Genomic DNA, 17,072 nt, shown 5'->3' with positions numbered 1-17,072 from the left:
CACAAATAAAATATATGTAAAATGCTGGAGCTTGTGTAAGAAAAACAGTTGAAGGCCTCAAAAGGGCTAGAAAGCATGATTTTATAAGATAGAGTAAGCAGTGAAGATAGTGTGTATGCTGAGGGTTTCTTAGAGGATTAGAGCGGGGGTGGGGGGGAGAAGGAATAGTGTCCAGAGTAGTAGGAGGTCATACTGGTGACTGCCCCCTAGAAAACTTGAGACCCCAGAAAGGTGACTTCCTCAGTGGATAAAGGGTGTCCTGTAATGAAGAGACTTGCTTTTTAATGTTTTGGATCTGAACAGCGAAGGCGAAGGAGTCTCCCATGAAACTGCCTAAAACAGAAGCCCACATTCTGCAACCAGATTTCATACTACCCATGAGGCTTGAAAATCTCATAAGGTGATAACTTAGTTGAAAGTGCTCCTGGTTGTTTGTGATCCTAGGTGTCTGGGAGATAAAATTCAGATCCAACACAGGAGTACCCAAATATTTAAAACAATTAACAAACACAAAAGAACTCATTGAGAATAACACGATCATGGTAGACTACTTTAACACTCCACTTACATCAATGGAACAGATCATCTAAACAGAAAATCAACAAGAAAACAATGGCTTTGAGTGACACACTGGACCAGATGGATTTAACAGATATATTCAGAACATTCCATCCTAAAACAGCAGAATACATGTTCTTTTCAAGTGCGCATGGAACATTCTCCAGAATAGATCACATACCAGGTCACAAAACAGGCCTCAACAAATACAAAGCGATTGAAATCACATCATACACCTTTTCTGACCACAACACTATGAAACTAAAAATCAACCACAAGAAAAAAATTGGAAAGACCACAAACACATGAAAGTTAAACAACATGCTACTGAACAATGAGTGGGTCAACCGGAAATCAAAGAAGAAATTAAAAAACAAAACAAAACATGGAAACAAATGAAAATGAAAACAACCGTCTAAAACCTTTGGGATGGGGGTTCCTGGGTGGCTCAGCGGTTGAGCATCTGCCGTTGGCTCAGGGTGTGATCCCGATCCGGGAATCGAGTCCCACGTCAGGCTCCCTGCATGGAGCCTGCTTCTCCCTCTGCCTGTGTCTCTGCCTCTCTGTCTCTCTCTGTGTCTCTCATGAATAAATAAATAAAATCTTAAAAAAAAAAAAAAACCTTTGGGATGGGCATGCTTGAATGGCTCAGTCTGTTAAGTATCTGCCTTCAGCTCAAGTCATGATCTCAGCATTCTGGGATCAAGCCCCATGTCACATTGGACTGATATTCTGTGATTTCTGAGGCTAAGCCATAAAAATGCCACACATTTGTTTCTTATTCTCTTGGGATGTTCATTCTTGGAACCCATTCCCATTCTGTGAAGAAGCTCATGCGGTCTGTGGAGAGACGCACGTGATAAGGAATGGAGGCCTCAGGCCCATGGCCCCAGCTTAGCTCCCAGCTGACAGCCAGCACTGATTTGCCAGCCTTGTAAGTGAGCTGTCTTGAAAGTGGATCCTCCAGCCTCTGGTCAGGCTGCTTTAGTTGATGCCACATGGAGCAGAGCCAAGCTGTCCTCTCTGAGACCTGGGCACATTGCAAATTTGTGAGCAAAATAAATGATTATTGTTTTAATCCACTGAGTTCTGGGATGGTTTGTTGCACAGTGATAGGTAAAACTAGAACATCAACAGTAACCATTAATCTTGTAGATTATTCTATAATAATTTGAAGACATTTTTATTTGAAGAAATAAAAGAGGGAATTAAATATATGATGAGATTCAAAATTGATGAGAAAGATGTGAAAGAAGAGCTAGGTCTTGACAGAACTTCTAAAAATAAACATAAATGAAAAACATTGGAAAGATGATTGGATAGAGTCAAATGGTGAACTGGGAGATAGATCTGGAGATTTCCATAATTGCATGCATACAGGGGATGGGGCACATGTGGTTTAGTGACATGAGGATGAGAAGATACCACATAGGTCTGATTTAGAGGTTCTTAGTCTTTGTGACCTTAGAACCCTGTGCACTTATAAAATTATTGAGAACCGCAATTTGCTTTTGTGCATATAAGTTACACTTACAGTTTGCTCACATTTCTGTATATATGTTATAGTTCAATAAAAACTTACTTAAAAAAAGACGTCATGAAGAGTGTAAAAAAAAAAAAGGCCACAACTTGAGAGAAGATATACTGATAAAGTTTGTTATTCAGAATATAAAAGAACTCCTCAAATTAAAAAAGAAAAAAAAAGATAGGAAAAGGAAATAGGAAAGTCATGAATAAGTTTATTTCACTGGAGCAGGAGCAAAGCATCTATGAATATATGAAAAGATTATCAGTTTTTTCAGTAATCAAGGAAATGCAGACTAAAACAGTGAGGAACTATTTGCCTCCCCATGCTCCATCAGACTGGGAAAAATGAAAAAATAGCAGTTGTTGGAGGTGATAGAGGGCTGTGGGAACACTTGCACTGTTGGATACGACCATTTTGGAAAACAATTTGGCTTTACTTAGTGATTCCTAAGGATACACCTTAATGAAACTCTTAGACTCATGGCCCAGGAGACATGTATAAGAATATTTAAAGTACTGTTCATAATAGCTACAAATGCAAACAACTCAACTGTGTGGAAACTGTAAAGCAATACATAAAATTGGTGTGTTCAGAAGAGGGTGACTAGCATAAAGTGAATTAGATACCACTCTGTGCATTTCGTGGAACAATTTTCTAAACATAACCAGGATCAAAAAAGGCAGTTAAAAATAATAAGTGTGATTCTATTTACATAAAGTTTAAAAATAGACATACCTACATAACACGCTGTTTGGTAATACATTTATGGTGAAAGTGTAAGGAAAAACTAAAGAATGATAATGTAAGTTTTAGGATAGTGGTTATTCTGGGTAGGGGCGGAGTGGAAAAGCACATAAAGCATATGTATATGGTTTGTATATGACTTGTTTTGCCATAAAAATTTCTGCGAGTGTGTTGCTGAAAGGAACCTGCAGTGATTCTTCTTCCAAGGAAGGAATTTGGGTAATGCAAATACTAGCTCTTAATTATTCTCTTCATAGGTGTTCTTGAATAGAAAATCCTCCAGTAAATACATTTTTGATTTGTTTTTCAGTTTGCATCGACCTTGCTAACTAGGGAACGTGCCTAGGAAGCAGATGAACCAAGGAGGATTTATCCACAAGTTCAAGTTCAGTTGTAGTTTTAGAATGAGAAACTAGGCCTCCTATCCTAACCTGTCTGAAAATTGGCTTTCTGTTGTTAAAAACAAAAGACTGTTTTCCAGTTTATTTTTTTGGTCAGCCCCAGAGGCACTTTTTTTGCCTCTGCCCCTAGCCTGAGTCTGCTATTTGTTAAAAATGTCCATGCATTGACATCTCTTCCTTTTCTGAAGGAATGTGAAACCCAGTAATTACACACAGACCTGACCTACTTTGGAGGAACCAGAGGACCAAAAAATCTTAGTTTTTTCATCCTTTTTTGGTTAAAAAGCAGAGATTTTGGGAGATGAGGACCAGAACTTCTTATATCTATACTTCTTTGAAGGGTTTAACGAAGTTTGTCCCTGTCACATATAGTAGAAGTTTCCCTGCGTGCACATTGCTTGTAGACTCATGGACTTGATGCTGTTGAATTCTTTGCATGCCTGCCAATCTGGAAATGTTTGGCCATTTCCCAAGGGCACAGTGGCTGAAAGAATCTATTGATTTTTTGTTTTTAGTTGTCTTATTTTATAGATTTGATTTTGTAAACACTTCACTCCTTTTTTTTTTTTTTAAACGAAGTAGCTGGGATCCAAATATACACATTTACATGAATGCATGAATGAATTGAAATAAGAGTTTGGACCAGGCATTCCCAGATAGTTATCACTGTGGTGGCTTAGTAGCTGTTATTCTACTTCTTAGTTGCTAAGTTGGTGGGTTGTTTTTATCCTAATTTTTATTATTTGCTTTATCAATTGATTTTTTTTCCTTAAAATAAAAGCTAAGTTCCCCTTAAACCACAAGCAAAAATCTTTTGGGTCTGGTTCATTAACAGTTGCTAAATCACAACTGGGTTCTGGGTCTTCCAAGGTCTGTATCGGATGCTTGAGACTTGGTAAACCCATTGTTTATTTGCTAATTATCGGCCTTAACAGAGTAAGATGAATGTGATTATCTGAAATATTAAGAACTAGAAGGCAAGACAACATGCACAAGGATAGACAAACAGATCAGTGGAGTAGATTCAGTAGTCTAGAAATAACCCTTCCATTTATGGTCCTTTGACTTTTGACCGGGGTGCCAAGGCAATTAAAAGAAGAAAGAATAGTTTTTTCAAGAAATGGTTCTGGGACAGCTGGATATCCACATGCAAAGTGAAGTTGGACTCCTGCTTTGCAAAACCATACACAAAAGTTAACTCAAAATGGATCACAGATATAAATGTAAGGGCTAAAACTATAAAAAAAAAACTCTTAGAAGAAAACAGGAGCAACTCTCTGATCTGGATTTGTCAGTGGTTTTTTAGGTATGACACCAAAAGCACAAGGGACAATGAAAAATAGATAAAGTGGATTACATCAAAATAAACTTTTGTGGGCAGCCTGGGTGGCTCAGTGGTTTAGCGCAGCCTTCAGCCCAGGGCGTGATCCTGGAGACCCGGGATCGAGTCCCACGTCGGGTTCCCTGCGTGGAGCCTGCTTCTCCCTCTGCCTGTGTCTCTGCCCCCCCCCCCCCCGCCGCCTTTCTGTCTCTCTGTGTCTCTCATGAATAAATAAATAAGCTCTTTTTAAAAAGATAAAAATAAACTTTTGTGTTGCAGACAATACCATCAAAGAAGTGAAAGGCAACACAGAATAGGAGAAAATATTTACAAAGCGTATATCTGATATGAGGTTTATATTCAGAATATATAAAGAACTTTTACAATTAAATAATAAAAAGACAACCAATTTAAAGAATGAACAAAGAAAGCATACGGCAGGCCCACAGACACACAAAAAGATGTTCAACATCACTAGTCATTAGGAAAATGCAAATCAAAACCACGATGAGATACCCATTAGAATGGCTATAATAAATATTATGACCAGGAGCACTGATATTGGTGAAGATGTAGAGATGTTAGAACCTTCTCTTGCATTGCTGATGGGAGTGTAAAATGATATAGCCACTTTGCCATTTCCTTAAAATTTCCAAAAGTATTAACATTTGGAGTTGCCATATGACCCAGGATTGCACTCCTGCATTTAAATTCAAATGAAAACACCTCCACACAAATATTTTACATGAATGTCCATAGCAACATTATTCATAATAGCCAAAATGTGGAAACACTTAGAAAGCTATCAACTGGATCATTAAAACGTGGTAATGAAATACTGGTCCATGCTACAACATGGATGTCTCTTAAAAACATTATGGTAAAAGACCACATATTATAGGACTCCATTTCTGTGAAATGCTCAGTATAGGCAAATTTACAGAGATGGAAAGTAGGTTGGTAGTTGCTCTGGTAGGGAGTGAGGGGACAGGTAGTGGCAGCCTATGGATACGGGATTTCTTTTAGGGGGACAAAGTGTTCAAAATTAGATTGTTATGATGGTTGCACTACCCTGTGAATATACTAAAAAACATTGAAATGTACACTTTAAATGGGCAAATTGTATGTGAATAATTCCTCAATACAGCTGTTTTCTAAAAAAGAACTAAAATACCACAAAGCAGGGAAACTGCTAAGGGGAAATATTAATGTGATTATTTGTGTTGTTAATGTGTTGTTAATGAATTGCTTGTCCTTACTCTGGCTAAATATTTGTAAATTTTTTTAAAAGTCTACTTTTGGAAAGAATTTTAAATATCTTTTAGTAAAAAAAAATAAATAAATATCTTTTAGTAAAAGGTCTATGGACGAAAAACTTTAAAACACATTTAAAAGAATAAGAGCCAAATAGTGTAGGGGAGAAGGGAAATGGATATAATTTCACCAGAAAACTTAGGCTAACCCTAGCTACCACAGTTCACTTAGTGTTTACTTTCTGGCAGTGAAAGCAACCAACACCAGTGATGAGTTCTTTAGCTTACATTATTAAGCAAAAGGAAGCAATCCAAGTGAGAAAACGTATTTCCCAGCCCTGCACAGTACTCCACCATAAAGCAGAATTTGTCCATGACTTGCTATCAGGTTTACAAACTATGTAAAAAAAGAAAAGAAAAAAGAAAAGGAAAAGAAAAGGAAAGAAAGAAGGAAAGAGAAAAGAAAAAAAAAGGATTCTTCAGTAGTAGACTTTAAAAAATATTCCAAAATATCTTTCATATGGAAACTTATTTTTGACCCTGGATATATGTCTAGTGTAAAATGTTAACTTTATTGAGCTTTCTGGCTATTGGATTTGAGGAAAGAATGGAAAACTGATTTTGGTCTGGTGTCTCTAGCATTTTTTTTTTAAAGATATTATTTATTTATTCCCGAGAGACACAGAGAAAGTGAGGCAGAGACACAGGCAGAGGGAGAAGCAGGCTCCACGCAGGGAGCCCAATGTGGGACTCGATCCTAGGTCTCCGGGATCATGCCCTGAGCCAAAGGCAGGCACCGAACTGCTGAGCCACCCAGGCATCCCTGGTGTCTCTAGCATTAAATCAAAGTTAATTAACATAATAGAGATGAACTTGAATGTAGTGAACGTAGTACTAGAAGAGCAGAGTATTTTGTTGTGATGTTTGAAATGAAATGCATATGGTTATTTTAAAAATTTAATAATTTTTTTAGAATAGTTTTAGACTTATAGAAGAGTTGCTAATACTGTTGTTTCCAAATACCCCACACCCAGTTTCCCCATTATTCAGTCATACCTTACATTAATATAGTATGTTTATCACTTTTAATGAACCTATATTCCTACATTATTATTAACTGAAGTCTAGCATTCATTCAGATTTCCTTAGTTTTTACCTAATGTCTTTTTCTTCATGTCAAAATACAGACAAGGATAAACATTAGATTTAGTCATCATATCTCTAGGCTCCTCTTGGCTGTGATAGTTTTCTCATACTTCACTTGTTCTTGATGACCTTGACAGCTTTGAGGAGACCTGGTCAGGTATTTTGTAGAATGCCTCTCTATTGGAATTGTCTGATGTGTTTGTGGTGATGAGACAGGGCTTATGGGCTTTAAGGGAGGAAGACGACAAAGAGAAAGTGCTCTTCTCACCACATCATATCAAGGGTAGATGCTATCAACATGACTTATCACTGATCACTGGGCTGAGGTGTGTTTGTCAAGTTTCTGTGCTGTAAAGTTCTCTTTCTCCCCTTTTCCATATTGTCCTTTTTGGAAAGAAGTCACCATATACACATGCTTTTGGTACCATCTTTGCAGATGACAAAAGTAGCTGTTTTGAAAACTAATGAGTCTGGCATGCTTACTTTTTCCAATGAAGATTTTACCTACCTTTCACAGAAAGGGTTTGCCAGAATCCTTATGAATAGGGCCAGAACTTTTCTCAAGAAAGAGCTTTAATTCTGTTCATATGCTTGAATTCTTTTTGAAACTGCTGGACTGGGACACCTGGGTGGCTCAGCGGTTGAGTGTCTGCGATCGGCTTGGGGCATGATCCCGGGATCCGGGGTCCAGTCCCACATCGGGCTCCTTGCAGGAAGCCTGCTTCTCCCTCTGCCTGTGCCTCTACCCCTCCTCCTCACTCTCTCTCTCTCTCTCTCATGAATAAATAGATAAAATCTTAAAAAAAAAAAACTGCTAGATTTCTACACCATAAATTATGGAAGAGATTTCCCTGGCCTAAAATTTTTTTGAGGTGAGAGTTACCTAAATCATAAAGAACCATGAGGTATTAATTTTCCATTGTTGTGGGGGGGCCTGGGTGGCTCAGGCAGTTAAGTGTCTGCCTTCGACTCAGGTCATGATCCTGGGGTAGTAGGATTAAGCCCCACATCAGGCTCCCTGCTCCTTGGGGAGTCTGCTTCTCCCTCTTCCTCTCCCTCTGCCTGCCAGTCCACATGCTTGTGCTCTCCATCTGTCAAATGAGTAAATAAAATCTTAATTTTTTTTCCATTGTCGCATAACTAAAACTTAACAGCTTAAAAGAGTACACATTTATTATCTCACAGTTGCTATGGATCAGGAGGTCTGGCATGGCTCAGCCTAGTCCTCCAATCAGGGTCTCAAAAAGTTGCAATCAAAGTATTGGGTAGATTATGTTCTCATCTGGAGGCTCCAATGGGAAAGAACGCACTTCCAAGATTGTTTGGGCTATTGGTAGAATTTGATTCCTTATGACTTTATGACTAACTCTTTGCTGGCTGTAGGACACCCTCAGGTTATAAAGATGTTGCCTGTAGTTCTTTGAAACTACCCACAGTTGCTTTTCCTGTGGGTTTCTCAAACATTGCCCCTTACTTCCTCAAAACCTCCAACTCCAGCAGGAGGTGAGGGAAGAGATTACACAGGGGTGTAAATAAGTATATCATTATGTGTGTGGGCTCATTGGAGGTTGGCCACCATAACGTCTCTCTGTTACATACCGTATGACTTCTGTAGAGAATATTTAATTTTGAGTAAGATTCTATCCAGTCTTTTTTGATGACAGCTGGGCAGAGTGCCTCCTAAATATCAGTTTACTTACCTAAATATTACTTTACTTTTGACCTGGTAGAGCTGGTTGCAGTGAAAAGAATAAACCTTATAATGACTAACATTATGATAAATGGAGGAAGGTTGAGGTGTTCATGAGGCATATCTGTAGAAGGTGAAGAAAGGAGGAGAGGTGAGGTACTGTAATATATTTTCCCTGGTTCAAACTTTTGCTGACTTCTGATCTTGTCTGTCATTAATTCCTTTATGAGCCAATTTTTTGTATTGATTTTTTAGAACTCATTATACCATAAAATCTACTTTTCAGAGGCAGCAAAGCATAGTGTAGTTAAGGGCTCAGGTTCTAGAGCTCCACTACCTTGGTTTAAATCCTGCCTCCATGGACTAGTACTGTCTTACCTGGGCAGATTACTTCATTGCTGTGTGTCGTGTCAGTGTTTCATGGGAATAATCACAGTGCTTACTTGGTAGGGTTGTTGAGAGGATGAAGAGCTAATGCCTGTAATTATTGTGAATTTTTTCCAGTGTGGTAATGCTTCCATGGTTATATTTTCTAAAAAAGAATGTGAGGGGTGCCTGAGTGGCTCAGTGGTTGAGCGTCTGCCTTTAGCTCAGGGTGTGATCCCAGAGTCCTAGAATCAAGTCTCACATCAGGATCCCTTCAGGGAGCCTGCTTCTCCCAGTGGCTGTGTCTCTACCTCTCTGTGTCTCTCATGAATAAATAAATAAGGTCCTAAAAAAGAATGTGAATCCTTTTATTGATACATATTGAAATATTTCCAGATGAAATAAGGTGATTAGGATTTTGGATGAAATTGGTGGAGGTATAGATGAAGCAAAACTGGTGATGAGTTTATGGTTTTTGAAGCTGATTGATGGTTATTTGTATTACTTTACTTTTGTGTATTTCTGAAGTGTTTTATGATAAAAAGTAAAAAGAAAGTAACAATACCATGGCACACATTAAGTGCTCAGTATATTTTAGCTATTCTTGTTACGTTTATGTTTAATATACTTGTCTAAAACACAAAGGAAAAAATGTAAAACTAAGCTGGACACTTCCGTTTTTTCATTTCTAAGATTCATGCTATAGATGGAAACTTTATCAAATTTGGATAATATTCCCAAGATCTTAGACTTGGGTTTTTGGTTTCAGTTGTCTTTTTAGTTCAGTTGTATTTTATGGTTTAGTTAATTTGATTTATTTGTGGCTGTTATCACATTCCATTTAATTTACTCTACCATGGTTTCTGTAAGTGGGATGGAAATTAATTTAATTGATTATTTAGTATTAATAGTTTCAATGGTGGGAGACATTGATTTTACCAAGAGTGAAAATATTAGCAGCAAATGCCAGGGTTTTCCTAGGTAAACAGTGGTGGTATGCTTTAGTTTAATACACTTGCTGCTTAATTTAAGTAAGAAGAGTAATACTTAGGAGCAAATTCCCTGAGGTTATCTCTGCTATGGTAAATGCAGCTTTTTTTCCTGAGGAAATGGTCCTACATTAGATAGCACTGTAAAAGTAGGTGGCTTGAATATTTTAATTGTTCGAGATTGAGAGTTATCTAACTAGTGATTCTGTTTTATGTGAAAGAAACTTAGAAGTTAAAAAAAATTAAAAGAGGCAAAACCAGACTCTTTCAGAGTTCTCATTAGGAATTGGCCCAGTGAGAGCCTTTGTCTTGATAACCCTGCTTTTTAGTACACACAGGCACACATCTATGTAGTAGATCAGGACGTTGAGGAATAGAGTTGGTCACTTGTAGGTCTGCCATAGATATATTTTAGTGATGGAATTGGGAGCGGAGCCCTAGGTCCCAGCTCTCAGTCCAGTGCTCTTTGGCCGTCCCAGTGATTCCAAATTGTTCTCCAGAGCCTGAGGGTTCTAAAAAGTTTTGTCTGTTTCTGAACCTTTACCCAAAATTAGCTAGAGTAACCCTCCCCTCCCCTCCCCTTCCCTTTCCTCCTTTTTCTTTTCTTTTTTTCCTTTCTTTCTTTTCTTTTCTTTTCTTTTCTTTTCTTTTCTTTTCTTTTCTTTTCTTTCTTTTTTTTCTTTTCTCTTTTCTTTTTCCTCTTTCTTTCTTTCTTTCTTTCTTTCTTTCTTTCTTTCTTCTTTCTTTCTTTCTTTTCTGTATTTATTCTATCAGCAAGATTTTGTTCAGAAGGGAAAAGATTCTGCTACTGTGTATGTTAGTTTTGATGTCATTCCTACCCTGAGCTCTTTAATCTGTGCCATCTTCTACTCAGAAAAGTACACTGTTGGCAGGGTTTTGTTTGACTTTGTTTCAAAGAATGTCATTGTGTTCTCTGTAGAAATCTGTGACCCAAAGACCTCAGGAAAATTCAAAAGGACTTTTAAACATGGAGGGATAATTATTTTTAGTATGAAGTTATTCTCAATGAACGTTTTATCTCCTTGTAGATCTCTACATTCTCTATTCTCTCATCTCATCAATCTTATTCCTTGTGATTTTCTGGATGATGTTTCTCATGATCTGTTGTTCTTTTAAGGAGATATTTATGCAAATATGTTTATTTTAAATGAAACTATTTTTGATATCTGGAGATTTTTTTGGTCTTTCTGGTAGTGAGTTATGGGTCATATCAATTTGCTTAAAAACAGTCTTGTTAAGATCAAAAGAAGACCCAGAAGACAGTGTAATGGTTTGGTTTTTGCTTAAATTGTGGATACTTTAAATGCTTAAAAAAGACCCTCACTGTTATTAATTGTATTCACCATTTTAGCCAAACAGTACATGATTATGATAACTTAAAATCCTTGATGATAACTTTAGAAACTTCAGAAGTCCAGACTTGTACTGTAATGTCAGTTTAGGACTATCTTAGAAGGTCAGAATTTCGGATGCATGTAATCCTGCTAAGGGAAAGGACAAACGATCTTACTAAATGTTAAGTCTGTTATATTAAGTACATACTTCATGTAGTTGTGTTTTTACATTTAATGGGTATAAAACTGTTAACATACATAGGATATACACAATAATAATAAACACATAATGAATTACATTTTAATATAACAAATTTTTATATTTTTAGTGGCGGGGTTAATCATCTTCTTCCTGCCTTTAGAATAAATATCAGAAATTGAGAATTAATTAATGTTTACTATTAGACTGTCCAGAGGAGTGATTTAAGTAACTTAAACTTCTCTATTCAGCCCATGGAACACGTTAATTATGGAACTATAAAATCTGTTTGATTTGAAAATGTGATGACCATTAACTATAAGGAACTCGTTGAAGCCAGAATAAATGCAAAAAAGCCATCACACAAAATATTCCCATTTTGCTGGAATCCCAGAGGGGCATTTTTTCTGCCAGCACTAATGGTGTGCAGCTGTGATTAAAAGACCATCAGAAGGTACTTGGTGCAGTGTTCCTAGTGGGTGCAGGGAAGCTGGCTCTCTAATTCTGGGCTGCCCCAGGGAAGAGAGTCCAATGTCATCAGCGTTCAGACTAGAAAGCCTGGTTTGACACAGCTGTACATCGTGACAGTGCTGGCATGTAAGGCTGCATGACAGGTAACTTTCAGAAATAGGCTAGGATGCTCTCTGATAATGGAGATTGCTTCCCTTTGTTCTCATTGCCAAATAATTGGCAAATGTAAGAGATGAGGAATTTAGGGTCGTTTTCCAGCTCTTAACAAGTTCCCTTGGTTCACTCAACCTTTTGCTACTGCAGGTTATCTTATTAGGCCTTGGGGGCATCTTACTATAATTTTAAACAGCTTCAAATATGAACTGTTGCTGACTTTGTTCATCAGGAACAACACTACCATTGTAAGGTCAGCAAGATGCTCAGTGTAATAGATCTCCATTGGGGAAATATAAGAAAGTTATGACTGCCAGTTGAGTTCAGCTTTCTTTCCAGCTGGTGCTCTAAAAAGCTTTGACTGTTCTAGGTGCTACATCGAAATGTGCTTAATGGTACACAGGCTCCTTTACAAATGCCTTTCTCGGGAAGAGCACAATCTTTCTGTGAGTGTGTGTTATTTTTACCTATGAGCTGGCACTCCAGGAAAAGAGTAGCATGTATTTCATTAAGAAAATTCATCTTGAAATCCATTCCAGGTTTCTGCCTCCTCCTAACCTCACAATCGAGGTCATTGCCAAGTTTCACCCACATGTGTAATCTTTCTTCTTGGGGACTCAAATGCCATCCTTCATAGCTTCATTTTCCACCATAACTTCAAATTTTGCCTGGGACTAACTGCTGCTCCTTGTTTTTCTTTTATTTCAGAACATTGCTGTGACAGTTCCTATTTTTATCTGAGACCATTTTCTTAGAACTATTCTTTGGTGGCCACTTTCAACCATTGGAGCTTCCTTGTTAAACCGCTGTTAATCCTTTTCCTCTCTATCTCTCGAGAGCCTTCCTGCTCAATCCGTCTGTGTTCCAAGCAGCTCCTGTTTGCCCTGCGTTCTTCAGCCTCACTCTCCCTTTCCTGCTCTTTCCCCTCCTGCCTTTTCTTTAAGGGCTGCAGGGTGTTCTTTTAAGTAGGTCCCTAACCTGGGAATTAAGCGATCAGTCCAATTCTATATCTCCCTCTTAAACTTTGAAGCCATGCTTGACCGAAATAGAGACCTGAGAACGGACTGGGCGCTGATATTTGTAAGTAATTCTTTTCTTATTGTCAACTCCTTTCTCTTCTCCACTCCCCTCCCCCACTTTCTAAATATCTTCTTGTTCAGTTCATTTCAGTAGGCAATTAAAAGCCAGATTTACTGTTCTAGAAAGCATATAAAATGTGGCCCTGTGCAAATGCTGAAATAACAGCAGTGGTAGTAATGTCAGTGTGGCTGAGACAGTGGCCTGTTACGTTAGAGATACTCCTAGGACTTCTGCTTTCTGAGAGGGTAAATGGTAACCAGATGGGAATTATTGGAACTGAGAAATCATTTTCTTTTTGTCTGAAAAAATTCCCTTCTAAGCCTTGAATTCTAAGTAATCACCAGAAAATTTCCATTGATTAATTATGCACAATATGACCATGTTCCATCTTAGGAATTCTTCCAAGAATAATGCATGGTTCATGGCCTGTTTTTTAACATTGGTAAGCTCACAATTCTCTATCCTCCAGACATTGTAAGTGCACGGATGATTTCGTTTTTACTGTTTAGTACAGCCAAAGCAGGGAAGTATAGAAAAATAAGTCACCTAAAATTCTACTAGATATTGTGAACTATTTCCATTGCAGTTCATTGGAAGCTGATTTACTCTTCCTTTTGGTGGTCATGTTGAGTCCTCCTGTCTAGAGTTGGCTGGAATCCTAACATCTCAGTCAATCTTTAGATTTCACAGCTGTGTGTTTTTCCAAAAACAGCTGTGATTGGTCTGTAAAATGGATAGAATAATTAGTTCTTCCCAAATATATGTCTTGGCTTTGTCCCTTAGAACTTGATTTGACTATTTGTTACTGACTCAAATATGGAGTCCTCCTTGATTGGTTCTGGTACAGGAGTCTGGATTTCCCAAGAATATGGCCAGCCTACATCTTGACCACAGCCACAGGGCACCTCATTAATAATGGCCATTTAGTGCCTTGCAGGTTTAGCCTTATAGTCTAGCTTGTGTATCCTGTGGTGATTTGGGCTTTCTTTTAAACCTGTATTCTGATGACAATTCTATTTTGCAGTTAATTTAAAAGAAAAACAGGTTTGGTTTGGTTTGGTTTTGCAAAGGCATTCTGATTCCTTTACTAGAAGCCATTCTCTACTGGGAATGAGTTAAGTCCCACAGAAAAATATTTGAGTTACTAATTTTTCAGTTTTCCTAAAAAATACCATTCTAGATTATAGGGGAGAAGTTAATTCATCACATATAATAATGCCTCAGGGAAGTTGTACTCAAAGTTTCATTCAGGGAGCCCCAAAAGAGCCTCTAGAACTCTTTAAGTGAATCTCTGAGGTCAACATTGTTTTCCATTATTTTCATTTTCCACTCTCATCCTCTCACAGTTATACAAGGTGGTTTTGAGGGACTACATGATGAATGATACAATTACTCTGATGGCTGATGAAATGTGTGCTTGTGTATTCTTATGTTTTAAAATTTTGTTTTAATTTTTGGTTTTAATCTTAATCCATTTTGTAAGTAAACATGGATAGATATTACTCATGCAAACAAAACTTCTTTGAAGGTCTCAATAATTTTTGAGAAAAGGAGTCCTGAGACCAAAACGTTTTTGAACTGCTATGTTAAGAGTGTAAAACTTAATTCTCTCACAGAACTCTGTTGAGAGCAGCCTCTAGCGAGGTGCATGGGAGCACTGCCCTCAGCCAATCAGTTGTTCAATAAACATTTTTTAATGGAATTAAATTGAGTTCTTGGAATGCAACTTTTGAGACCTAATTTAAGATTCTCTCCCAAGGCAGTGTTTGAGCATTGAGTGCATTGCAACCTGCCAAGTTTCTTCAAGATCAGTAACTGGCAATTCTCAATATTGAGTCCAGGATTTCAGAAGTCACTTTCGTGTAATGTGTGCTGTAGCTGGCAGCTTACTGGCATCATCTAACATGTGGGCCACATATATATTTAAAATTTTCAAGTAGTCATATTTAAAAAATTAAAAAGAAACAGGTAAAACTAGTTGGGTTTTTCCCCCAGCTTTTAGTGAGGTATAACTGACAAAATTGTAAGGTATTTGAAGTGTACAACGTGTTCTTTTGTTACACGTATACATTATGTAGGACTCCTCTGATTGAGTTAATTAACACGTTCATCTTCACATATTTGCCTTTGCTGTTTGTTTTTGATGAGAACATTTAAATTCTATTATCTTAGCAAATTTCAGTTATTACTCACCTACTCACAGTGTTTTTACATTAGATTCTCAGGCCTTACTCATTCCTTGTAAAGTTTGTATCCTTTTACCACCCTGTCCCTATTTCCCCCACCCCCCCAGCCCCTGGCACTCACTTACATGTTTTCTGTTTCTATGAGTTTGACTTTCTTTTCTTTTCTTTTTTTTTTTTTTTTAAGGATTCTACATATGAGTAATACCATGTAGTAATGTGGTTGTCTTTCTCTCTCTGACTTACTTCACTTGGCACAGTGCCCTCCACATTCATCTGTGTCCTCACAAATGACAGGATTTTCTTCTTTAAGGATGGTTAATATTGCATTGTGTGTGTGTGTGTGTGTATAGATATAGATATATAGATAGATATGCTACATTTTCTTTATCCATTTATCTGTTGACAGACACTTAGGTTGTTTCCATACGTTGGCCGTTGTGCATAATGCTGCAGTGAACATGGGAGTACAGATATCTCTGTGAGATAGTGATTTCATTTCCTCTGGATATACACTCGGGAGTGGGATTGCTAGATCATATGTAGTTCTATTTTCAGTTTCTTAAGGAACCTCCATACTGTTTTTCCATAGTGACTGTACCTGTTTGCATTCCCACCAGCAGTGCTGCACCAGGGTTCCCTCTTCTCCATTATCTGTGCTAGCATCTGTTATCTCTCATTTTTGTTGATAGATACCCTAACAGGCGTGAGGTGGCATCTCATTGTGGTTTTGATTTGCAGTTCCCTGATAATTGGTGATACACAGCACCTTTTCGTGCAAGTGTTGGCCATTTGTTTGTCTTCTTTGGGAAAATGCCTATGTAGGTCCTTTGTCCATTTTTAAATCAGGTTATTTGTGTTTTTTCTGTTGAGTTGAGTGAATTCCTTGTTTATCTTGCATATAAACCCCCTTATCAGATACGTGGTCTACAAATATTTTCTCCCATGGCCTTTTCATTGAAATCAGTTTTTAATGAGATTTTTTATTTAGACTACTATATCTAAAAAGGTATTTATTTCTTCATGTAATAATCAATCTAAAATTTATCTATGAGATAATTTATATTCTTATTTTAATATTAAAGCTTTGAGATCTGGTCTATATTTAACATTCATAGCACATCAATTTGCACTGGCCACATTTTGAGTGCTCAGTAGTCACATGTGGCTGGTATGTTCTGTATTGAACAGCACAGATCTCAACCGTAAAATGGTATTAAATCTCAACTGAGAATGATGTAGAAATAGAGAAATAGATCATGAAAATTTAGCTACAAAATTTACCATAAAAACAGCCCCATTGAAAATAAGTCACAATGGCAAAAAGTTTGATATCTGCCTAAATTTTAAGACATTTCAGTGAGAAGTAGAGCTGCTTCAGAGAACATTGAAAAAATAAACTTTTCTCTACACTGTCATAATGTTTTCTCTTCCCTTCTTAAAAGCATTCAGTCTGCTTATGGTATTTTGTGAAATTATTGTGCATGCATCTGCATACTAGTTCAGGGGAGTGCTCTTTTTCTTTTTGGAGGAATTTTAGCACTTGTGGTCTTTGCATTTTCTTCCTAAGTGGCTCCTTTCTTTAACTGTCCATTTGTCATGGCATATCTCAGCATGAAAGAACCCACATACTTC

The 17,072-nt window shown here is 37.4% G+C and overlaps 1 protein-coding gene across 5 annotated transcripts in view; it reads left to right on the top strand.

The window, feature by feature from the left end:
* Positions 1–17,072, top strand: part of SIK3 (SIK family kinase 3) — a 242,451-nt gene that overhangs the window by 109,698 nt on the left and 115,681 nt on the right. Inside the window, exon 1 of one of the 5 annotated variants that reach the window (XM_055307173.1) lies at positions 13,170–13,254. The exons of the other annotated variants lie outside the window; for them this stretch is intronic. Coding sequence (XP_055163148.1) covers positions 13,207–13,254 — 48 coding nt within the window. The 5' untranslated portion in view covers positions 13,170–13,206. Of the gene's footprint in view, positions 1–13,169; positions 13,255–17,072 lie in introns of those variants that run through there. 5 annotated transcript variants of the gene reach the window in all.

This window comes from Nyctereutes procyonoides, unplaced genomic scaffold, assembly GCF_905146905.1.
Source record: "Nyctereutes procyonoides isolate TBG_1078 unplaced genomic scaffold, NYPRO_anot_genome, whole genome shotgun sequence".
Taxonomy (NCBI): Eukaryota; Metazoa; Chordata; class Mammalia; order Carnivora; family Canidae; genus Nyctereutes; species Nyctereutes procyonoides.
Note: the sequence above shows the minus strand (reverse complement) of the source record. Positions and strands in the feature narration are given on the sequence as shown.